General features: G+C 53.7%; 1 protein-coding gene across 1 annotated transcript; it reads left to right on the top strand.

The window, feature by feature from the left end:
- Nucleotides 1-2,423: 2,423 nt before the first annotated feature.
- TFAP2E (transcription factor AP-2 epsilon) lies at nucleotides 2,424-25,332 on the top strand. Its single transcript, XM_054292620.1, has 7 exons — nucleotides 2,424-2,450; nucleotides 2,559-3,005; nucleotides 3,306-3,357; nucleotides 19,357-19,585; nucleotides 19,780-19,898; nucleotides 23,111-23,252; nucleotides 25,044-25,332. Exons 1-7 carry the CDS (start codon nucleotides 2,424-2,426, stop codon nucleotides 25,330-25,332), a joined length of 1,305 nt encoding a protein of 434 aa, XP_054148595.1.

Raw genomic sequence — 25,332 nt, 5'->3', positions numbered from 1 at the left:
CCTGGGCCCTGCTGGGACCTCAGGACAGCAAAAAGTGAATAATTGTTCATCATGGCTTAATGAGTGCCTCCTGTCCATGAGAGGCCCAGGGGTTTGGTGTGCCCTCATCACCAGACAGGTGCTGTACAGAGGGTCTGGAGTACTGAAGGACTCAGGCGGGTCTTGGACATCTTGCAAGGACAATTCTGCTTCTTGTAGGGCTCTGAGGGTGCCGCTGGGTGGGACACCGGGGCTGGGAAGGTGCTGATTGTGCTCCCAGAGAAGGTGAGGGAAGGTGCCGGGGCAGGGGAGCTCCTGGGGGTTTCCTAAAGCCCAGAGTCTGTTGCAAAGTCCCTTTTCTCCTTCCTGAGCCCTGCTGTGTTGTACTGGGGTGGGTGACACCCCCTCACAGCCCCACAGCTCCAGGCTGGCCTGGCCCTGCCCCAGCCTGATGTGTTCCCACGACCCCAGTTTGCCCAGCATGTTCCATGAGGGGCAGTGGGACAGCTCTGCCTTTTGTTTTTCCTTCCCTTTGTCTGTCAGTGTTGCAGGTTTCCTGTGCTCTCATTTTTGGGTGGAAACACAGCTTCCCTCCAAGCTGCTGCAAGGAACCATCCTCCTGCTTGCCTGCTGTCCCGGGCAGGCTGACTCCCAGCCCTTCCTGCCTTCATTTTGCACAGTTTCACCTCTTTTAGATGAATAAAGACTCGACATTATACGCACTAGACGAGCGAGGGACATTAAGAATGAACTGGAACATAACTGCAAAATACAGCATGTCCAATCCAATTTTTCCTAGCAAATGAAATGGATCTGGTGGAAAATAAATACAGAACTTCCAGGAGCAGCGTCCTTGAAGAGCATTTGAGGGGGATGAAGAGATTTGAATGGATCAACCCTCTATACCTCTTCATATCCCTCCTCCCACCCTTAAATGCCATCTTTAACAGAAATAAATTAGAATAAACGATCAGCCCATGCCTCCTAAAGACAGGTGGCAGGGTAATATTAAAAGAAATGAATAAAAATTCATTTAATGAGCATTGTTAATTAAACCTGGAAATCAAAGAGGTCTGAGTTGTGGGAATTCAGAGGAAAAATGAAAATGAAGGGAGTTGTAGCTCGGGGCGGGAAGAGTGGAATTAAATTAACTGCAGTGTGGGGCTGTGTTTGTTGATGTCGATCACACAGCGCGGCGTGCTACAGCTGGGGGTGAAGGGTTTGTGCTCTGCCCCACGTAAAACACGCGCTGCCGAGGGAAGGTCCCGCCCTGCGGGTGGCACGGTGAGCCCGCGGGGACCCGCGGTGACACCGCACCCCAGAGCCCGGCCACGGGGAGCTGTGACCGCGTGTCCGGTGCCGCCAGTGTGTGCCGGGCTGTGAGCGGCCGAGGCTGTGCGTGTGCCCGTGGGGTCGGGCATCGCCGCTCCGCCTGGGACCGGCGTGGCCGTGATATCGGGGGGACGGGGGATGGCATTGGGGTCACTCTGCCCGGCTCGCCCCGCTGTGTCCGGTGCCCGGTGCCGCGCTCAGGGACCCGGTGTTGCGGGCCCGCCTCGTCCTGCCCCGGAGGGAGGGCTCAAACAGAGAGTGAGGGAGGGACGGGGAGGCGGAGGGAGGGCGCAGAGGCAGGCACGCTGCCCGTCCGGGCTCCCCGTTTTCCCCGGCTCTGTTGCACTCGCTGCCCGTCCTCCCGTCCGTCTCTCCGGGCAGGGAGCCAGACCCGGAGCATCCCCAGACAATCCTCGCTGTCCCCAGTCCGGGATGCAGCTCCCCGCTCCCCGTCGGGGAAGGGGGTGAAGTGTCCCGGGAGGAGCCCCGAGCTCTCCCGGCAGCTCCGGCCCCGGGCCCCGCTCCCGCCGCGCTCCCAGGAGGTCGCGGCTGCCGCCGGGGCCCTCGCAGCGCTCCCGGAGGGGCCCCGCACCCGGCTCGGGCTAATAAAGTCAAACCGTAGAGCATCGCCGTGGTCCCGCAGCCCGCCCGCACTCTCCCGACCCTCGGGGCTCGCTCGGGGCTCTCCGCGGCAGGACTCTCAGGCCCGGGGCAGGGGAGCCGGGGTGGCACCGGGGGGAGGGTGTGCTGTACCGGGGACAGGGACCGGGGCCGCCCGACGGCGCGGGAGTAGCACCAGCCACGCTCCCGGGGGGCGGCGGGTGCCCCTCGCCCCCCGCCCCGGCCGCCTGCCGCCGCCGTCCCGCCGCGCCCGCTGTCGGGAGCCGTCGGGGCCCCGCGGGAGCGGGCGGCGCGTCCCCGTCCCCGCGCTCTGACGCGCGCTCCCGGGGCGGCGGGCGCGCCCCCGCCGCTATAACTGGCGTGCATGGAGTCGGGGCCGGCGCAGAGGAGCGGGCGGGCGATGGGAGACGCCGCTCCGGCGGGATAGAGGGGCGGAGACGGGGGCACCCCCGGGGCCCGGCCCGCCCGGGGCTTGCCGCGGGCCCGCACCGATGCTTGTGCACAGCTACCCGGGCATGGTGAGTGCGGGACGGGCACGCGTGGGGCGAGACGGGACGGGACGGGGGGTGGGAGAATGGGGCCGGGGGTCCGTGCCCGCCTCACCGCCGCTGTTTTCGCCGCCGCAGGACCGAGCCGAGGGGCTGCCCGGGGCGCCGGCCGGGGCCCGCCTGCCGCAGCTGCCCTCGCTCAACCAGGCGCCCTATGGCTCGGCGCCGCCGCTCTGCCACACGCCCGCCGCCGACTTCCAGCCGCCCTACTTCCCCCCGCCGTACCCGCAGCCGCCGCTGCCGTACCCGCAGGGCCAGGAGCCCGCTTACCCTCACCTGGCGGACCCGTACGCGGCGCTCAGCCCCCTGCACCAGCACCAGCAGCCGGCCTGGCCCCCGCAGCGCGGCCGGCAGGACGAGCCGGGGCTGCTCTCGCAGACGCACCGCGCCCTGGGGCTCGACCCTCGCCGCGAGTACCCCGCCGTGCCCCGCCTGCTCCACGGGCTGCCCGACGGCGGCCACGGCCTCGCCGACGGCCCGCTGGGCCTCCACGGCCTCGGCCACCACGGCCTCGAGGATATCCAGGTACGGGGGGACGGCGGGAGCACCGGGAGGGTGCCCGGTGTGGGTTGGTTGCCCGGGGACGAGGCCAGATCTCTCTCTGCCTGTGCCACCGGGGATTCCAGGCCGGGACAAGCCGACCCCCACGGCGTTCGTACCCCCGGGCAAGCAGAAACACCGGGCCGGGGATTCCATTACTGGGGCTCGTTCGTGCCATCAGAATTTCCTCTGGCGGGGGCAGCGGTGGGCTCGGGCCGTACCCGCGCCGCGGGCAGGCGGTGCCCGGAGCCGGCTGACGGGTCTTCCTTCCCTCGGTGCTTTCAGGCCGTGGACGACGGCGGGATGAACCTGCTCGATCAGTCCGTGATCAAGAAAGGTAAGAAGAGCGCGGCGGCTCAGCGGAAAGCGGCACCGGACCGGGCCCCGCTCCTGCCCTCGGGGCTCCCCAGCGTCGGGTCCCCCCGCGGGGCTGCTCCCCGCCCGTCGGGACGGGCTCGCTGCTGTTCCCGGCGAGACTAAAACGAAAGCGGCGGGTCCCGGCGGGCCAGCGCTCCCACCCGCCCCCGGCCCGCTGCTCTCCCTCGGGCGGCGCCGCGGCCGCCGCTCCCTCCCGGTACCGAAGGGCCCGGACGGGCGAACGCTGCTGTCGGGGAGCCCCGGGGCTCACCCCTCCGGCGGCCGCGTACGGTTTGCGTGGAAAGCGCGGGGATGCCCCGGCGGCGCTGCCGGTGCTCCCGGTCCCGCCGTTTCCCGGTCGGAGCCCCGCGCTCGGTGGCGGTGGAGGCAGCGCGGGCCGCGGACCCTTCACACCATTGGGTGGGACTGGTACCGAGGGAAGGACGCGTTTAACGGAGGCGAGAAGCGGCTCGGCTTTGGGGCCGGTGCTGCCTGTCCCGCATCCCCACCTCGGCAAACCCCGGGTCTGCGGGGACCCCCGTGAGCCGCTCCAGAACCGGGGCTTCGCTCAGGGACCGGAGGGGAGGAGCAGCCTTCCCCACCGGGACCGGAGCGGGGATCGGGGCTGCGGGCAGAGATCCCGCTCGACCCCCGAGATCTCCCGCGTCCGGTTCTGCCCCGCACCCTGATCTGTCCCCCACATCCCAAGGAACCGATGGGTAAATAACCCAACTCCCCAAAATATTTCTGTGCTAAGTTTTCCGCCGGGCCGTTGTGTGTGAGAGCGATGAGAGGAGCGTCCGGTGCGGGACTCGGGGCGATCCCTGCTATGGAATATCCAGCACTGCTCTTGGCTTCTCCCCGCGATTTTTTACAGCAATTTGTGCATGGGAAGGACGCGTTTAACCAGAACGGAACCGCAGCCACGGTACGGCTCGGTAACGAGGGCCGGTGGGTGCTGCAGCCCCGCAGCCCCGGTGCTCGTCCGGGCCGTGGCCGATCCCCGGTAAATGCATAAAAAACCTCCCGATCGCGCGGTTCTTCCCCAGCTGCCGCCGCTCGTTCCGGGGGGAGCGGAATCCCCTTTCCCTAGAAAAAACTGTTCTAGGAACGCGCGGCTGCCAGCGGGACATTAATGACCCGCATTAATTGAGCTTTAATCAGAGCGCTGGAGAGGCGTTTCATTAAACATTCGGGAGTGAGGAATGGTCGCAAGAAGCTGAGCCGGCACCGACCTTACCTCTGTGGCTTGGGCAAGGCAGGAGAGCCCCGGAACGCTCGGGAAATATCTCGGAGTGGGAATGTTTGTCTGGAAGTTCGGTCGGAGTTATAATGGCTCAATGAGGTTTTTCCCCTCCTTTTTCCAAAAGCGCCATTACTTAGAATTTTTTGTCTCCTATCAGGCGGATTTGTCGTTGCTTAGTGCCTGGTTTTTTGCCCTTTAAGATTCTCTAGTTCTCTAGTCTTGGAAAGAAAAATTACAAAAAAAAAAAAAAAAAAAAAGGAAAAAAGAAAGGAAAAATAAAATTAAAATATCTCTGGCTGAAGGCAGGAACGGTGCAAAAATTTCAACCGCAGCCCCTGTGCTCACGGACACTTGTTCTTCCACACCCGTTCTTGTTTGGGTATTTTTAATTTTTTAAAATATTAATACATATTTTCCCTCCCTGTTTTTGCCCTCTTTATTATTATTTTAATTTTTCCTATTTTTATTCCCGTGTTGTGAGCGCGAATCTCCGAGTTTGATGGGGAAATCGATAAATCCAAAGCCAAGAGCGTGATTGTGGTGGGGAGCTGGGCAGCCCCAGTGGAAGCGGCGGGACGGAGCCACCGGGGCTCTGTCCCGGCACTGCTCCATCACCCTCCACGCTATCAGGGATCGGGAGAACGGGGTCCGGAGTGCTCCTCTTCCCCTGCCCCTGGAAGCTCCCAAAAGGGCGAGTTCAGCTCTAAAGAAATCGGAAAAAATATGGAAGCTGCAGCCGGGAATCTCGGATCAAAGCCCTCTGCCCTCCACGCGGCCCGGGGAATAAATTCCTTTACATTCGGCTTTATTTAATTTTTTTTTTTTTAGAATATATAAAACGCGGCTCTGTCAGCTTTGAGCTGTGTTCTGGAGCCCCAGCGGGGCCAGAGCCGAGCCCGGGCCCCCGCGGGTGAATGACACCCCAGGAAAAATAAAATAAAATTAAATTAAATCCATCTGAGGCAGCTCCCGGCGGGTCCCGGGCAGAAAGAGCCGGAGGGAGCGGCCGGGCAGCAGGGTTCGAGAATCCCCTCTCTGAAGGGAGCGAGGTTAAACCCAAAAAGCGCAGTTTTGTCCTAAATCGCACCGAGACCCCAAACACCGATTAATCCCGGAATTCCAGACGGAATGGCCGTCGGACAGAAACCTGATAGAAATCTTTGCGTGTGGAAACAGATTTATCTCGCCCAATTAGTTACCAGATACTATTGTCCCGGTTGAACAAAATATTAATCACCTGCCCTAAATCCCCAAACCTCCCTTTTAACTTCCATCCTTGGAGTCGCGCTTAGTGCCCGGTCGGACAGAGCCCGGAACGGGAGGGACGAGCCCGCAGCCCCGCGCTGTCCCTGCAGCCTGTCCTCTCCCTTATCCCGGTTTTTGGGGACATCCCAGTGACAGGGGAGGCACTGCCGGTGTCCCCTCGCCCGGCCGGGGAAGATGCTGCATCCCTGTCCTCGTGTGTTTTCCCTCCTTTTCCTTTTCAAATAAACTTCCCGCCGTTAATATAATTCCAGGGATTTTGTGGGCATCTCGGAAACGCGGTGCTTTGCCACTTTTTCCCCTCCGAGTGTTTTCCCCAGCCCGCAGCGCTCCGATCCCTTGGCTGCAGGTAACTCCGAATGAAACAAATAGAGAGGAAAAGCGGGGATTCACCCCAGAAAGGGCTCGGGGACCATTCCGGGACCCCCATCCCGGGATCCCCATCCCGCATCCCTTCGGGGGCAGCCCAGGGAGGCAGATCCCGGCTGGAAACAGGAGCTCAAACTCCCATTTCCACCGCTGCCCTCGGGACTGGCTCCGGTTCGTTATCGCCGTGGTGATCCCCAGGGCTGGAGGCGCTGAGGGCGGTGAAAGGTACCGAGAAATCCCCGGTGAAGGGTCCGGTTTGGTTGTGGGGTGCGGTGTGCGAGCTGGGATCTCGCTTGGAGCACGGAGAGATGTGATAGCTCTGAAAAACGGAGGATGAGTCTTTCCCCCGTGCCGTCGTGAAATATGGGGTGATAGATTTCGTTAGGGAATCAAATGGATAAAACCTTGGATAGGGCAGCAGAGCATTTATGAATATCTTGTACCCCCATTTGTTCATTCTCCCTTTTTTCCCAGCAGTATTTCAGAAATTGTTTCATTTGCCTTTCTTTTGTTGTTGTTTTGTTTGTGGTCGAGTTATTATTATTATTATTATTATTATTATTATTATCATCATTATTATTATTATTATTACTACTTTCCCTTCCAAGCATTTATATAAGACCAGGAAATATTAGACTGGGAAACATTAAAATTAGCTTTGAAAAAGTTTAGTTGGGGCTCTATCTGCTTTGTATACAGCAGCTCAGGAATTTTCTGCTCCACTCACCTGCTGCCCTGATGTTTAGTTGCCCAGATCAGCTATCAAGGTCTGGCTGTGAGACCCCCCAGACATAAAATTGGGGACTCAGCAAGTCCCGAGCTCCTGGCGCAGGGTGCGACCTTCTGGTTATGAAATCAGGCATTTAGGTCGTCGTGCTCAGTAGCAAAAAATCCCGCAGCTTGGTTGTAAAATAAGGAGGGGTTTTATTGCTTTCACATCCTTTTGGGATCAGCAGAAAGCTTCTGGGAGAGCCTTTTTATTGCAAAGAAAAATACAAACCTCTTTCCCTGGCACCTGGGGTGCGGGAGCAGCCCTGGCTCCTGCTGGAGGTGGGCAGGGGAGATCTGGGGCCCTGTGGCAGCAGGAGCAGGGTGAGCCACAGGGGCTGGTGCACCCGCTCGAGGGCACGAGTTTTGGCTGTGGCATTTTACAACCTGGAGTAGAGGCAGAGCAGGGTGTGACCAGCGTGGGCTCACACTGGCACTCAGGCACGCACAGCTCCGTGCTGGGGCACTGGGACCTGCTCCTGCCACTGTGCCTTGTGTTTGTGGCTCTGGTGCTGCCACTGTCCCTCGTTTCTGCGGATCTGCTCCTGCCGCCCTCCCTGATGTTTGTGACTTGTTCCAGTTTCCATCCAGCCGCTCCGAGGGGCAGTGCTAGCGTTTCTGCTCAGGAATGTGGACCTGTTTGGCTGGATACTGGACAGGCAGATGGAAAGCTGTGCCTCAGAGCTCACAGTCAGGAATATTGCAAGAAGTAGCTGTCACTGCTAAGGAATGCAGAAGAGGAGGGAGATTAAGGCCGAGATCCTCAGATCCACTCGCCACCGCACGCGAGCTCCAGGTTTTGACCCTTCTCAGGTTCTTGTCAAACTGGTGGGATTGGGACACTGGCCTGATGGCAGCAGTGCCATTTCTCCTTTGTTTTGATGCGAGGAGGAATCGAGCTGTGAGAAATGTAAGAAGCCAGATGTGGCAGAGGGGAAAAAAAAAAAAAGCCCTGAAAGAATGGTAGATTAGATAAACATCATTTCCTGTGACGAGCAAGGTAATAAATGAGGTCATGCTGTAAAACACCTGGGGCTGTGAAGACACAGCTTTTACAGGACTGTCCAGGGCCGTGGGTGGAGGTACTTGGCCTCCAGTCAGCTGCAGGGTGCTGGGCTCGCTGTGGAGCCCTCCCAGCTCTCTGCAGCCTCATTGCTGCAGCAGTTTGCCTGAGTAGGAAAAGGGGCTCACCCGGGACAAGCCGGGTCTTGACTGGAAGTTTTGCTGCCTTAGTGCTGCTCATGAATGCTTTAAAGTTTGGACAAGCCCTCGCACACACCGGGAGATAGAGCAGCGCTCCTCAAAACGCAGTCGCACCTCCCGAGCCTGCCGCTTCTCCCTCGCGCGCTCGCCGTGCGCGGCAGGAACACCTACTAATCAAACAGAGGAACTTGAAAGAAAGTTTTTGCTCTGAACTGCATCCAGATCACCATTCCTCCATTAAAATTATATTTTTAATGTCCTATAATTGCACCAGGATAAGCCCAGGTGTGTGTTCATGTGAGATAACACACGCGGGTACTGGTGAAGGCGCTGGGCTTTGTCTCAACCTCCCCGGTGCCTCCCAGGCATGTGTTATCTCCAAGTTTCATGTACCTTGTCGTGACTTACTGTTTAATTAGATGTTTCTAAATGAATTTTTTTCTTTGTTTGAAATAAAGAGCAACTCTTAAAGGGTAGGTTCAGGAAAGCCAGCTTGGGTTGTTTTTTGGCGTGTGGCTTGAGCCAAAGCAGCAGCACCTCTGCTCTGGGAGAACTTCAGGTGAGGCTTCTCCATGGACAGCACTGAGAGAGCAGCACAGATGTGTTGGGCTTGCTCTGGAGCACCTTTCTCTCCATTTTGGGGGCTGTTAGGTAGTTTTGCAGTTTGGTGGCTGCTGTCACATCACTACCCTGGCTCCCACAGGGGCCACTTCATCCACATGTGGAGTGGCAGCAGGACAGCCTTGGCCAGGTGACACCTGTGGTGTTTGTCCCTGCAAAGGAAGTGGTGCCAAGATCTTCATTTGTGTGACAGCACAGGTCCCTGCCTCACTGGGGTCCATCAGGACACACACCCAGGGCAGCACAGACACAGGCAAGGCCCATAGGGACCCATAAATGTCACTCCAGACCAGGGTCAGACTAAACCTGCAGCAGAGCAGAGGCAAACTAGGAGACTATTCCTTCCAGTTTAATAATATTCCAAGATAGATGATCTCAGAAAAAAAAATGTTTGCAATCTCTCTTAATTATTTGAAGCCTAAATGAGGTTCTCTGAAGTCCTAGACTAGCGCTCTAACCACTAAACCATCCCACCCTTTCCTGTGTGATCCAGGGAATTACTCACTCTTGCTGTCCTTCCATTTGTTTGTTTATTTTAATTCTTAATGGAGGAACTAATTAACAAATCTGGATGTGATGCTTGGAGCTTCTGCTGTGCTCAGCTCTCATCTCCCTGGCCTGTCCCCAGCCCAGCTCTGCCTTCCCTTTGGTTGTGGTTTGGGGGGAAAGGGCAGAGAATGGGAGTGAGAGGGAATTGCTAGAGAAGAGCCCAAGGTGCCCATTGCAATTAAACAACCCCAAAACACAGCCTGGCAGGAGCTTGGGGCCTGGAGCACGACAAGGGCAGCTGGGAGCAGGTTCACCTTCGTGGCTTAAAAATCCATCTCGGTGTCTGTGGTGCGTGCTTGGGATTCCAGTCGGGCTGAATCTCCCCACCCTCTATCTCAGGCATTTATCTGGCATCAGTCACCAGAGTGCCGAGGCGCCAGCGAGAGAGGGATCGGGTCAGGCCCTGCTCCCTCCGGACTGGTCAGACAGGTCCCAGGTGGTGTCCCCAGGGCTCCCTGGGAGCCCCAGAGTGGCCACATGTGTGGGAGAAAGCAGAGCCACCATCCCATGGCAGGAGAGGTGCAAGCAGAGGATCTGACCGAGGGTGCTCCGGGAGGTTTCCATCTCAGTTAGCAAGAGATGGGGTGGCCATAGAAAAACCACCATCAGAGGGTTTGTCTCAGCAATACACTGGTGTCAGCAACCCAGGGCACCTGAGCAAGGAAAAGGAAAAGCCTTTTTTGCTGTGACAGTGGGTGAGCAGTGCCTGTCCCCAGAGCAATCCCTGGACAAGGCAGCAGCTCCAGGAGCTGCTGAACTGAGAGATTCACGCTGCTGTGGTCAGACCCAGACTGAAACCCCGCCAGCAAGGCGGGCTGGCAGAGAGCTCAGTACGAAAGGAAGAAGTTTTTCTATTATTATTCATGTCTAATCTTTGCTGGATGGTCTTCTGCCCTTCAACAACCTGAATAGATTTAACAAATTGACAGGAACATGGCAGTGGCTTCCACAGGATCGGCCACGGCTCACCGCGATGTCACAGCTTTGTTCTTCCCTTTCAGATTATGGAGATCCCAACCACACAAATTCAGGTGCATCCATAGGGAATACAGGGAAAAGCTCCCCTGCATGTTATTGTGAAATGGATTAAACTGCTTAAACACATAAAGATCTCATAGACTGGGTGCCAAAGTGTTTGTGCTGCTAAAGGAGTGAATTTGGGGTGGTTGATGCTGCAGGCAGAGTTATGGAGTGTGTGGGGCTGGGATCACTCACTGCAGCACAGCCAGGGGTGACATTGGATGGGGAACTTCCCTTGGTGTCAGCATGGAGCAGTGTGGCTTTCCAATTCCTCTGGATTAAATCCTCTGGCTCTCCAGTCTCCCGTTTCTAAACCTGCCCGGTTTGTGCTGTGAAACACGAATTCTATACGGGCAGAATATGAACTGAATTTTAAATAATTATTCAGTAATTGAACTGAAATTGAAATGGTTAATTTTCTAGTGTAGGTATGGAAAGGCATAGCTGCAGATTCAGAAAAAGCAATTTAGAATCAAGGGGGAGGGAAATAATGTGAATTACCAGATTAAATTGACTTCTCCAATGAAGTCGCTGCATCGGGGCGGCTTCCAACCAACACTGCAGGAATATCTCCAAACAGTTTGTCACTCAAAAGCAGAACCCAAATAGTTTTCATTCATTCCCTTTAAATGTTCAGACACCTGAGTTTTACTATTTAGGGGGACATTTTAATCATTGGTGTTTGGTGCCTTCCAGTGAAGTGTTTCTGCAGTTACTGCTCAGACTGTGACATCAGGGTTCCCCAGACAGCAAAATCCGCTCCATGAAATGAAGCATGGAAAGGAAACATGTGGGAACTCACCACAAATTAATTGTGAGCAGTTCCCAGAAAACTGACAAACTATTCTGAACAGCAGCATATTTGAGGTCGACTCATTCCTAAATGGTGAAGCAGAAAATGCATTGGCTGAATTATCAATTGCAAAGCACTTTCTAGTCCCCTTCCCAAGGCCTGAAGGAGCACAGGGGGCAGAGTAAATTTTAATATTATATCAGCTGGCCATTCCTATCAAAGCATGATGTATTCAGCAAGGACCATTCTTGACAAAGCCATTGTACCCATGGATTTGGGGGGGTCTGAACCTTCCTGCTCCGTCAATCCGTCCCAAAGCTCCTCTGAAGACACCTGCAGTGACTGACACATGGCTGGGACTTCACTGGGTCAAACAGAGGTGCAGAATGAAAAATGGGATTAATATCACATGGCAGCTTCATATTTCCTTCCCAACCTGATGAATGGATTTGCATGGGAAACAAAATGTTAAATATGGGAGTTTTGCATAGGCATGGGACCTGTCCTGATCAGCTTTCTCATGGGAATAGATCGAGGCTGTATTCCTGCTCTCCTCTGAGGGTCCGAGATTCATTTCCCTATCAGGGTTCAGCGATCTCGAAAACCCACAGGTAAAACCAAGATTCTTTCCATCCTTCCATTTGAAAAGGTCGATGCTGGCGGTTCCTAGAGAGGCTCTTTGACAGGGGGACTTGGTTCAGGTTGTGCATTGGAGATAAAGAGAATACCTGTATAATCCCCTCCGGGAAGAGAGGATAATTACAGCGTGTGCGTTTGAAATACAGCTGATGGCTCTGACCTCCTTCCCTGGACCATCCATAAATACCTCTCTGCTGAAACACCGGGAAATTGGTGCAGCTGAACTCTGCAGCACCTCCTCCCTGAAAAGGGGCTTTTAGAGGGATGGCAGGAGCAGCTTTCAGAGCAGCTTTTAGCTCGCACCCGCATCCAGATATTTTTTTATATATGTATCTCCATGTTGTAATTTACATCAGAGCCCTCTCTGGAGAGGGGCGGGGGGCTCAGGGGCTTTGGTGGGGGGCTGCAGACAGAGCTGCTGTGCCTGAAGATGAGCGATTGCTTTGTCCCAGGTTGTCTCCTAAGGCGATTCACTGCTACCTCTTTAAAATGCAACCTCCACAGCAGCGCACTCCCACTTTTAAAGGGATGTCGCAATAAAAGCTCCGACATTCAGGGATTCCGCCTGAGCGAGGAAGAGAATTTACCTGCAGTGGATCTGGAGAGAGAAGAAAACAGACTTGTAAGACGGGCAGCGATTTGCATGTTCCCTCTGGACCTGTTTTTCCCCTTACAGCATCCCGAGCTCCAGCTGGAAATGGAACAGAACAAATAACAACACCACGATAAGCAACTCAATTCCCAAGTACCACAATTTTTCCTGCTTACAGATAATTTTGCAAGCGAGCAGCGCATTTCTCCTATGGAAACGAGTCTGTACTTCGTGATTTTCTCTTTTTGTAGGCAAAGTTTCTTTTCCCTCAAACCCAAAAATCGATGGTTTGTTTGCTGCCAGCCCTGAGCACGAGCACCGGCTCCAGGAGCTCCCCGCACCGAAGACTGAGCCGGGCTGCAGCTGCACCTTTTTCACGGAATATTTACATTTCAAAGTGCCCGTTTCCAGGAATCACAATGGTAATTTCACCCACAGACTTTGGTGAACAAATATGAGGAAGGAGAAGGAATGCAGGAGCTGAGGGATGGAGCATCCTCAGCCCGGAGCGTGCGGGACAGGGAGGATGAGGAAGAGGAGGTGGATCGGTTCGTGCTGGATTTCACTGGGAAAATCAGGAAATTCTCCAAGGTTTTCTCGATAAAAGCATTTGAAGAATGGGTTTGTTTTGCTCCTTCTTTTTACAACTTAAACTCAAAAGCCAAAGGATCTACCTCTGCAAGCCAGAAGTGGCAGAAACTTTGTGCTTTCTTTTGGGACCCTTTGAAGGAATGAGGCTCCTTATTCCAGTCTCTGGATTCACAGCTGAGCAATCCACTCAGCCGTGGTTTTATCTTTCTCCCGGCTGTCTCCTGAAAAACCTTCAGGGATTCAAAGCTGTGACATCCCATCCCACGGGCTGCAGCATCGCTGGAGGTGTGGGACTCCTGTTCTTCATGGAATTGCCTTTCTATTGCCTGTTGTTACTTTCTCAAAACCCTCTAATTTGATGGATCCCAACACCTGTCTGCTCCAAGGGGCATCATCACATCCCGTGCTCAGGGGCTGGACCAGCTCCTCCTGGTGCATTCAACACCCAAGGCCTTCTCACCTGGAGAAATCTCCCACCAGAGATTACTTGGGAAGTTTTAATTGGGTATCATAACATCCCTCCCAGGTAGACATTATTGTATTATTATCTGCAATTTGTTGCTGGAGACAGTCAAGCCCAGACTGGGATAGTGACTTGTCCTGTGTCATAACACAATTTCATTCTGGCTGTGCCAGATACAAAGAGATAACCCCAGGCAGGCAGGGTGTTCTGCAGCTCAGGGAAGCCAAGGGATGAAACCTTTGGTGGTTTTGGGCACCAGGGCTTGTTTGAAATCACTCTGCATCAGGGTTTTTCGAGCCACAGCAAATGCAGTTGTGGGGGTTCATTATCTGACAGTTACACCAGGGTGTGTTTTAAAGACAAACCAGAGCTGACTGAACACAAAAGGTTTCTCTGGTGGGAGATCACAAACCTTGAGGTTCACAGGGAGGATGGAGTCATGGGTACCTGTGGGATCTCAGCGCCTCAGGACTGATGTGCAGAGTCACCGAGACCACCCTTGGGGGGCTCGGAGGTCCTGGAATGTTGCCAGAAGTGTCTGGTGGCTGGACTTTGATCCTGCACAGGAGACGACACCTGTATGAGGATGGGAGGATCTCACTGGGATAAATGGTGAAGGGATAGGTTAATTATAGTGTGAAACACAGGTTTTAGAATTTTGGTACAGGGGGGTCTAGAGAAGTAAGATGGAGGAATTGGGGCGTGTCCTCTTCTTCTTCTTCTTCTTCTTGGCCTCCATCTTCTGTAGTGGTGGTGGCACTTTGGGATTGGTTCTTACTAAAAATGCACTTGTCAATAAGGGTGAAAGGTATTGGGGAAAATAGGTAAATATCTTATACATAGTTTAGGGTATAAAGATAAGTGACCGCCCCGAGGGCTCTCAGTGTGTCCATGGCTGACGTGCTGTGCTCTGTCCGGCCGAGAGAAAATCTTGTAGATAAAAACTAATAAACACCGAAGACCGAGAAAAAACCTGAAGACTCTTCTCGTCCTTTGGAGCGTGGGCTGTGCCAAGGCCTCCCCGAGCCTTTCCAGGCCATCAAAACAGGACAGGTACCTGCTCCAAGTGACTCTCTGGGAGTTTGTGTCTCTCCAGTGCTGCTCACACACACCTGGAATAGAACAGATTGCAAACAGCACCTGCCCTGTGAGGTTCAGGGCTGCAGTGAGAGGCTGAGTCTGATGGAAACGCTCCCTGTGAGGTGTACAGAAGAAATGAGCATCATTTCCCTCCCCACACTCAGCAAGATTCTGCTGTGTGCTGTTACTGCCATGCTGCCCTTCTCCAAATCACCACAGCACCAGGAGCCAAGATGATGGGGTGACAAACAGCTCGATTTCACATCTTCCTGCAGAAAATCCAGAGCTAGGAAAACAGAGGCTGTGTGCAACCAGCCTGCAGCACAGCACTTCCCAACACTTGGGCATCAGCTGAACCTGGATTGCTTAGAAAGGCATTGCCACAGACTGGAATGGCACACACACACATCATGCCCGCGTTCCTGGGCTCTGGTAAATCATTTAACTTGCTCTGTGCCTCAATTTTCAGGAGCTGCCTTGAGTCAGGAGTGAGTTAATGGCTTTGTGGCTGGTGCTGTACCAGCACTGCACTGAGGATCAGCAATGTGTGAAGCCCTTTGAGGTCTGCCAGCATAACCTTATTCCAAAATCTGTTTTCCCTTTCGGATCTGACCCCTCTGACCTGTGTTAGTGCTTACCTGTGTCCTGCCCACCTGCAGCATCCCCAGGGCAGGTCCAAATGTGTCACAGGGACTTTAGTTTTTGAAATCTGCAGCCAAGCTCACCTGAATTTGCTGATTTAGAAGTAGCAGGATTAATCTGAATAAAAAGCACTTCCATGGGGAAAAACCCTCTCAGAAATGCCAGGCAGTTTAAGAAAACGAGGAGGACAGAGTGAAGCAATCAAGCATCAATAAATAATAATTGATAAATAATAAGAATATATAGAGGACCTTGCATTCCCCAGGAGTGCTCTGAGCAGTTTTTAAAGGTCTGATGTCTCCTTCTTCCCCTTTCTTTGGCTGAATCAACCCAAACTCCCACTTGTGCCCAGCCATTTGTAGCTTCCTGGGGTGGGCTGGGGTGATCCAGGGGTGCCCCATCCTGCTCACCAGGCAGGGCTGGAGGTGTGATTGTTTGGGCAGCAGCATCCAATCCTTCCTCATCAGCATTTGTAGCGTGTTGGTGTGTGCATGAGCATCTCTGGGTTGTGTTTCTGTGTTTCCATGGGCAGGAGTGGGACCCGACCCTGCCCAAGCTGCTGCCAGGGGGACGAGGGAGGGAGAGCCGGGTCACTCTGTGGGAAAGGTGGTGCCAAAAACGAGTGTGTCCTGTGGCTGATCCAGAGGAGGCATGTGTGTGCAGTGACACGATGTGACATTCCCATCCCCAGCTGCAAAGCCACACGAGTGGCTCTTGTTGTGCCCAGCTGCTCCTTCTCTCGGGCGCTCACATCAGGGCTGTTCAGTGCCTCAAACCTCACCGTGCAAACCCTGTCTCTGCCCTGAGGGGTCCCTGCTCTGTCCCGAGGGTCTCTGCTGTGTCCCGAGGGTCTCTGCTCTGCTCCGATCACCTGCTGCTTGCGGGAGCGGGAAAGCAGCAGCTGAAGATCGAGGGGGACTTTTGGTTTACTCAGATGACAAGAGACAATTCTGGCCTCTCCTGTGTCCCGAGGGGGTCTCTGCTCTGCCCCAAGGGTCCCTGCTCTGCCCCAGGGGTTTCTGCTTTGCCTCGAGGGGTCTCTCCTGTGTCCCGAGGGTCTCTGCTCTGCCCCAGGGGTTTCTGCTGTGTCCCGAGGGTCTCTGCTCTGCCCCAAGGGGTCTCTCCTGTGTCCTGAGAGGTCTCTGCTCTGCCCCTAGGGGTCTCTGCTCAGGCCCAAGGGTCTCTCTTGTGCCCCAAGGGTCTCTCCTGTGCCCCAGGGGTCTCTGCTCTGCCCCAGGGGTCTCTCCTGTGCCAAAGGGTCTCTGCTCTGCCCCAGGGGTCTCTGCTCTGCCCCAAGGGTCTCTGCTCTGCCCCAGGGGTCTCTCCTGTGCCAAAGGGTCTCTGCTTTGCCCCAAGGGTCTCTGCTCTGCGCCAGGGGTCTCTCCTGTGCCAAAGGGTCTCTGCTCTGCGCCAAGGGTCTCTGCTGTGCCCCGGAGCCGGGCTGAGCCCTGGCAGGCGGCTGTGGGAGCAGCCCGGGGCTCAGGGGGTCGGTGCCGGGGCGCGGGGCTGCCGGCCCGCACCTCTCTCATGCTTCCTTCTTGTCTGCAGGCTGGCTCAGGTGCTCCGATCACCTGCTGCTTGCGGGAGCGGGAAAGCAGCAGCTGAAGATCGAGGGGGACTTTTGGTTTACTCAGATGACAAGAGACAATTTTGGTTCCCCAAAAGCCAAGGAAACAAAGCTGTCAGGCTTTAATGGTAGCTTGTCTCCCTCCTGCAGCATGTTTATGGGCAAACAAGCTGCAGATCAGACCAGGCAAACAGCAGCAGGTGAGGCTCAATAACAATAACTCGTGATTAATGGCGAATGTGGCTTTGTTTATTCTTGTTGTATTGAGGCAATGCTGTCCAATGGATGAAGCACTGCTGCAGGACTCCAGGGCCCAGCTCCCAGCACTGCTGCCTGCTCCATGCCTCCCTCACGTCCCCTGTGAGGGCACAAGCTCTACGTGACACAGCCACCCTGTCCCACACCTGCACAGCCCAAAGTGACGGGGCTGTGGCCTTGGCTGAGGCTTTGAGGCAGAAGAGCAATGCCAAAACCCACGCTCAGTGCTGGTGCCTGCCTGGTTTGCTCGTGGCACGGAGCTGGGCTGAGCCAGCTGTGCTGGGCTTCGCCCTCCACAGCAGTCAGCTCCAGAGCACAGCTTCCCAGGGCTTTGTTTCTGACAGTGGCATCATTCCTGAAACTCCAGTACGTGTTTCCCAAGTGTTGTGTGTCTCCATGCTGCGCATCAACATCACCTGTGCCTCCCTGTCGCTGCCTGGCAAACGCAGAGCTGTGTCCCACCCTTCTCCATAGGCTCTGGTGTTAAATCACACTGGTCCCAGCTGGGTTTGCCTCCTCCCCATGGATGTGTGGTGAGGCACGAGCCCTCTCCCTGTCCCTGCATGGCTCTGCTGTCCCCTGGGTGTGTGCAGATCCCTGGCCACGCATGCAGCTTGAGTGCAGCCACGGCATGATGGCAGGCATGCACGGATATACCCAAATGTAATCCAGGTTACAGAGTGGATCAGTCACACACAGCTCTTCACAGCACACTACAAGCAACACCTGCTCCCCAGGGGAGTCTGGTTTGGGGGTGGCCCTTTCTGCAGCAGAACCCATCACTGAGGCCCTGCAGGGCCTCACAGCTCAGCAGCACTGCACGGATATTTGCAAACCACGCTCTGACTTCTGATTTTAAGGGATCCCCTAGAGACTAACCTAACCTGTTCTGGGACTGCGGAGGAAAGCTTTGAAGTTGCTCCTTCCTGGAAATAGTTCTGGCTTCCTACATCTCAGGGGGATGTTCCTGTGGTTTGTTCTGCCCCAGACCAGCCTCAGTCCTGGCAAACACTGACACAGCTGCCAGCTCCAGCAGGGCACTGGTGCATCTCGCCCTTTGCTCCCTGACTTTGTGCAAGTTTTGTGCTGGGAGGAAACTCCATGTCCTTCAGCTCCTCTCCATTCATCCCTTAGCCTTAAAAAAATGAGTCATTTTTATGGAGCATGTGCTGATTTTTATTGCCATGCTAGCGAGTGGTTGAGCTGGATTTACAATATGCCAATTGTAAGCGCCCCCTCATAGGTCCATGAACCCTCCCTGGTTAATCCTGGGGCTGCTGTTTCATTTTGGGCACATGTATTTCCTTTATAAACCATGGCAGTCACTGCTGCATTCCTTGCAGGAGCCATCTGACTGTGGAACAGTCATTCCTGAGGAAGCACAAAGAATACCAGGGCTGAAATGATCTTTGGATTCTTTCGAAACCTGCTTTTTTTCCCCCTGAGTTAAATTGGTTATTAATTTCAGAGCATAAATCCAAAGATATTTGGCACAAGTTTAACTTACAGTTTAAACTTACAAACATTTATTGCATCTAGCAATGTTTCTTATGGGATGACAAATGGGAAAACTGAACCCCTTTGCCCTGGTGTGATGCCATGGGCCCAACGAGATGCTGCAGTTACCAGTGCCTGCCTAACCTTGTGCTAATTGACTTTTTCCCATTAAGCAAATGGAAGTTTGCGCTGGATTAATTGGGTTTGATCTTCTCAAGCTTCCTTTAAGCCCGGGATGATGAAAGTTTAGGGCTGTGGCTATTTGTGGGGTTAATCCCAGAGCTGAAGGCAAAGGAACTCTTTCCCCTGGTTCTGTGGGCGCATAATGGAAGCAGAGCTCTCGGCCAGCCCAGCAGCTCCTGGGTTTGGGGCAGGGGATGGAGGTGGCTGATCCTGCCTGGTGGGTGCTGGCACTGAGCTGGGCTGCAGCTGGAGAGGGTTGGCATCCTGGCCATGGGACCAGCCACGTTTTGCCCGGCCTCTCCTCTCCATGGAGCACCCAGAGGGGACAGGGAGGGCAGCTGGCCACAGGTCCAGCCATCCACACTATGGACAATGCTCAGGAGACCAGCCCAAACCAATTACAGCTGGGCTGGGAGGTGTGGGAATGCAGGGCAACGTCCAGGCTTCTTCCTTTCCTTCAACCTTTATTTAGTTTAGTTTCATCACCCCACCTCGCTTCTCTCACTGAGGGAAACAAGGAGCTAATGAGACACCCCAGCAGCCGTGCTGCTGTCTGGGAGGGGCTGCAGAGCTGCCTGGAGTGTTCAGGTCTCTCAGCCATGATCTCCTCTTCTCTCCCTGTCCCTTGTCTCCAGTGCCCATCCCCTCCAAGGCCAACGGCGCCGCCATCCCCGCGCTGTCCATGAGCAAGGACGGCCTCATCGGAGGCGTCACCAACCCCAACGAGGTTTTCTGCTCCGTGCCCGGCCGCCTGTCCCTGCTGAGCTCCACCTCCAAGTACAAGGTGACGGTCGGGGAGGTGCAGAGGAGGCTCTCGCCCCCCGAGTGTCTCAACGCCTCTCTCCTCGGCGGGGTCCTCCGCAGGTGAGATCTGTGTTCAGCACCAGCTCTTGCCTCAGATAAAGAGATGAGAAGTTCTGGTGTGTGGCAAGTCAAGGAATAGTATTTTTATTGGGTTTTTTTTCTTTCCTTTCAAACCTCAAAGCTTAAACTAAGATTATGGTTGTTTCAACATGAATTACGTGGAAATTTATTTTCCCTCTGTTTTCTCTTTCCAGAGCCAAATCAAAAAATGGAGGTCGGTGTTTAAGGGAAAGGTTAGAGAAAATTGGATTAAATCTACCTGCAGGAAGGCGCAAAGCTGCCAACGTCACCCTGCTCACATCCCTCGTGGAAGGTAAGAGTCCCTCCATGGAGGGTAGAGTGCCAAAACTTCCATCCTCCTAATTTCCAGCTTTCCACAAACCAGAACTCTTAAAATATGGAGTGGTCACCACTGAAGGAGCATGGCAATGTCCCTCTGTAAGCCTCCACACTGATTCATGAATGTGTCCTTTTAAATGAGCAGACTCTTGGGAAGGCAGCGGGCAGAACACAAATGAAACCAAGACAGCAAATGTCCCAGAAAATGTCCAAGCACATTTGCCCTGCCTGTGGTAGGAGGTTGGAACTGCATGATCTTTGATGTCTCTTCCTAACCAAACCATTCTAGAGCTCTATGTTTCCATGTCTTTATTTCAAAACTCAGCTATTTCTGCTGGATCAGGTGCGGCCCATGGAAAAGGGCTCCTCATGGGTGCCAAGCAGGGCTGTGAGCATCCTTCTGGCTGGAGCTCAGGGCATCCTTCATGCCTTTGAGCTCTTTTTAACAGTTGGGTCACAGAGATTAAACACAAAAAAAGCCTGAATAAAGCTGCTGAGTATTTCCCACCTGCCCTGCAGCCCCGTGTGCCCACCTAAGGCAGAGCTCAGGTGTTTCCAACCACGCCCAAGCTCAGGTCTGGGTCATGTCACCTGTAAAGAAGAAAATGCCCCACATCCAAGTCCTTCCCTGCTCCAGGAAATGGGTGAGACACCAAGGAGATGTCCAGCTGCTCTGAGGTTTTGCAGGTGGAGCTCAGGTGTGGAGCTGCCACCCTCAGAGCCATGGAAAAGGTGCTGCCCTGCCCAGACGTGTGAGGTGCCCCTGCCTAATTCTGTCACTTCCTCCCCTCCTATTCTCCCCACCATGGAAATGATGATGCTGCCTCTGAGAAAAGCACACGGGGATGCAAACAAATGGAATGACAGCTCTGCCTCCCTCTGAGCTCAGGAATCCATTGTGTCCCTGCCCAGCTGCCTTGGGATCCTGAATAGAAAATCATCCCCATTGTCGCCAGCAAATTAAATGACCCGCTTCATTAGGCCGAGGTTGTTACCCAGGGCAGTTGGTTGTGCTGAGTGAAAGGCTGATTTCCATGAAAAGAAAAGAAAGAAAAGAATGAAGGAAAGAAAGGAAGGAAGAAATGTACAGTTTGATTTCAAGTGGCTGCTGATGTTTTGGTTCCTGCTTCCCAGCTCGTAGTAAATAGGAGTGGTGCCGTGTGTGTTTGATGGATATAATTTCCTCCTGCTTGTAAGCACGATGGAACCAGGGGATGTTTCACCCAGAGGAAGGTGCTGCTGCACTGCCATCACCCAGCACACACAAACTGATTTGTCCCTCTCTGCCCCAAACACATTCTTCCCTGAACATTTGCTGTCTTGGCTTAATTTGTTTTCTCCCCTCTGCCTTCCTGAGGTCTAATTATTTAAAAGAGTCAATGGACGGGGTCTTGAGTGCTAATGAAATATTTTTTATTACACTGACCCATAGCCACTCATAGAGATGGGGAGGATATTCCTGGAGAACCCAGGGAGCACCAGGTAGAAACATCTCCCTTGGAAGTCCTCACCATGTACACCAAGCAATCACCCTCTCTGGGCAAATGCTCCATGAGAGCACCTCCAGCCTCAACCCAGGGGAGCAGCAGGGCTCTATTTCCACTCCAGAAACACCCCTAAGCTCCTGGGAGGAGATTTGCCCACAGCCAGGCTCTTGCTGCCCACCATGGCCCTCTGTGTGCTCTCCTCCTCAGCATCTGGCTCAATGTGTCTTTAACACTAAAGCCGGAGTGTCCTGTTCCCCCTGGCACCTCTCTAATCCAGCATCCAAACTGCCTTTAAAGAACATTAAAATGTGCAGCCACTCACACACTCATGGAAGAAATAAATCCTGGCTCTGACACGAGGTCACTCAGCTCTTTTTTATTATCCCAGTATCAGTTTTTCAGCAGTAATTCCTTTCTGACTGTTTTTTTTTTAACACACTGCAATTCTGATTCTTTGGGTTTACCCTATTTGCTCTTTCTCTGGAGGAGGAGATGAAGTGGAAAGTGCTGTTGTTGTGTGGGAGGCAGAGACACTTCCCTGTATCAGGGCTCCACAGGCTGAGCTGGGCAGGCTGGGCTGGGATCTGGGTTAATGCTTTAGGATGGATGGCCTAATACATGTGAGCAGCAGGGGGGCAAGGCAAATTAGCTCTGCCTGCCCGAGCGGGATTTCGGGTGTTGGGCATGATCAATGGCCATCAGCTCTGATTATTTCCACGGGGACGCCTGGAGATGGATCAATGCCATCAATGGGTGGGCATTTCCACGGGGTGATGGATACGCTGCCTGCACGTCCTGCCTGAGGGCCCTGTGGGGGGTGTAACCCCCTTCCCCCTGCCCCTTCCTCTTCTTCTTCCTCCTGCTCCTTCCTCCTTTCCCTTCATTCTTTCCCTTCCTCCTTTCCCTTCCTCCTTCTCCTTCCTCCTTTCCCTTCCTCCTCCTCCTTCTTCCTGCTCCTTCTTCTTTCCCTTCCTCCTTTCCCTTCCTCTTTTCCCTTCCTCCTGCCCTTCCTCCTCTCCCTTCCTCCTTTCCCTTCCCCCTGTCCCTTCCTCCTGCCCTTTCCTCCTGCCCCTTGCTCCTGCTCCTTCCTCCTACTCCTTCCTCCTTTCCCTTTCCCCTGCCCCTTCCTCCTTCCCCTTCTTCCTTCTCCTTCCTCCTTTCCCTTCCTCCTGCCCTGCTGAGGTCACTCTCTGACCCTCCAGTTTCCCTTTCAATCTTTTCTCAATTCGGGGAAGCCAAGCAGGAAATTTGGGAAGAAGTAGGGAATTTGGGAGGAAGCAGGGGAAGATGCAGCAGGGGAAAGTTCCCAAGTGAGAAATGCCTCTGCTGTTCTTCCTTTAGCAGCAGGCGCCCAGAGTCACTCCTCACCCTGCTCCAAAGCCAGCCCTGCCTTGATGCTCTTGTAAAAAGTAGTAAAGGAAGGACCCAGCTGCTGTTTAGAGCTTGCACTGGCTTTTTGGTCCACACAGACTAATTTACAGATGAGAATAAGAAACTCAGCAGGAGATGAAGTTGGGGAGAGCTCTTGGGTGGCCACCGAGACAGGGAAGGGCCCCAGTCCCACCAGAACTGAGCCCCAATGGTTCTGAAGCTCTACAGGAGTCCCCACCTCCCAGTTCCCAGCTCCCAGTTCCCAGTTCCCAGCTCCCAGTCCCACTGGTGCTGGCACAGTGCTGATGTCCCTCTGTCCTGCTCTCAGGTGAGGCCATTCACCTGGCCCGGGATTTTGGCTACGTCTGCGAAACCGAGTTCCCGGCCAAGGCAGCAGCAGAGTACCTGTGCCGGCAGCACTCCGACCCCACGGAGCTCCACACCAGGAAAAACATGCTGCTGGCCACCAAGTGAGTACAGAGGGCAGGGAGCCACTGGGGCACTGGGGATCTGCAGCCTGGCAGGGCAGAATGAGCCCCCAAACTTTGCTTTTCTGTGGGGATATCACTGGCAAGGGCGTTATTTACAAATCACAAATGGTACAGGATTGCTGTGGGACGTGCCTTGAGCTGTTGTATTTTTCAGCATCAGTCTCATCACATGGTTATGACAATGGGAAGATGCCACCAGCTCACATCCCAGGCAGCAGACCAAGAACTCAATGTTACAACTCACTTTATAAGTTTTTTGACCAATCACACAAAGCAAAAGCACATTGACAGTAGTTCCATCCAACCACTTTAAGCACACCTACCTTTAGTTACACAATGCTTGCTTATTTCGAATACAATACTTACTTGTAAGCCTTAAAACACAATGCACAGAGCTCCATTATGAAGCTTCAACCTTCCTAATACCTTGCTAGATAAACTTTTCTGTAGCTTAGAGAGTTATTCTAGACAAGCGTTAATACATAGACCATTATTCTATTTGTCCTTGCTTTTCTACAGTTTAAGTAATTTTTCTGCTGACCTATCTCATGGCTGCTGCTTAGCTCCATTCACAGTTCTACTGTATCTGAGACTTGCCTTTTGCAGCTTTCCAAAAACCCTCTGATTTTGTGGATTCCCACAGAGAAGAGCTGGTCTCAGCATTAGCCCCCAAACTTTGCTTTTCTGTGGGGAAGGAAGGTGTCCAGCAAGGGGGATGGCCTGTAGGGATTTGAGGGTTTGTCCCTGCATGGGAGAGGGTAATCCAGCCCTGGAGAGCATTTTGGTACTGCCTCATGTGCCCTTTCCAAGCTGTGGCTCCAGTTCTGCACTTGGCGGCTTTCCCCAGGCTGGAGCCAAAAACTTCCAATGGGGAGGTGGATGTTGAGGCAGAGAGCAGGAAAAGAACCCCAAAATGCACCCAGAGAAGTTGTGAATGTCCCTGAAAGTATTTAATGCTAGTGTTAAAAACGCCAATCACTTGTTTTTAAAACTTTAAAAGTTTAATAGTAATAAAATGGTTTTAAAAATAGTAATACAATTAGAGTAATAATAATTTGGACAATTTGAATTAGGACAATATGAGACAACAAATACAAAGAGTTAGGGGCAGTCCAGGTACCTTTTCTGGGCAGCATAAACCCGAAAAAGGACCCACGTTAACAAGGAATTAACCCTTAAAAGCAGTAGCCTGTTGTATATTCATACACCTCATACATGATGCATAAATTCCATTCAAACACAGGATTCTGTCTGGTCAGTGCCAACTTCTTCCTCTGAATCCTAACAGCACCTTTGAGGCAGGAAGAAGTTCGTTTCTTCTGATAAGAAGGCAATAAATTCTTTTTCTCTGAAAGATTCAGGTGTCCTGTGGCTGCTATCTCGCTGCCAGTCCTTTCTTTAAAAAAGGTATCCTACATAGCATCGTTTCCATTTTAACAACTTTTATAACCTAAACCTATATTTACCACAGCACTTAAGAGAATTAATACAGCGTCACTTCCTAACACAACACATATAATATTCATTTTAATATTTGCGAAAAGGCAGTCATAAAACGCATGCATTTTTCACGCTAGGTTGGATGAAGTTCTGAGTAATCTGGTGCCCACACCAGGTTGGATGAAGCTCTGAGCGGCCTGGTGCCCACACCAGAGAGGTTGGAACTGGATCATCTTTCAGGTCCCTTCCAACCCAAACCGTTCTATGATCCCATGGCCGTGTCCTGCAGCTCTCCACGTGCATCTCAGTGACCAAACCTTTCTTTTTCAGGCAAATTTGCAAGGAGTTTGCAGACCTGATCGCCCAGGATCGCTCTCCGCTGGGGAACAGCCGCCCCTCGCTGATCCTGGAGCCGGGCGTGCAGAGCTGCCTGACCCATTTCAGCCTCATCACCCACGGCTTCGGGGGCCCTGCCATCTGTGCCGCCCTCACCGCCTTCCAGAACTACCTGGTGGAGTCCCTCAAGGGGCTGGATAAAATATTCCTCAGCAGCACGGGCAACGGGCACGCGGCCGGGGACTCCAAAGCGTCAGACAAAGAGGTGAAGCATCGGAAATAG

The sequence above is a fragment of the Melozone crissalis genome, unplaced genomic scaffold, assembly GCF_028551555.1.
Source record: "Melozone crissalis strain CALT ecotype California unplaced genomic scaffold, PUWL_Pcris_2 ptg000111l_1, whole genome shotgun sequence".
Taxonomy (NCBI): domain Eukaryota; kingdom Metazoa; phylum Chordata; class Aves; order Passeriformes; family Passerellidae; genus Melozone; species Melozone crissalis.
The sequence above is the reverse complement of the archived record's forward strand: the minus strand, read 5'-3'. Positions and strand labels throughout refer to the sequence as shown.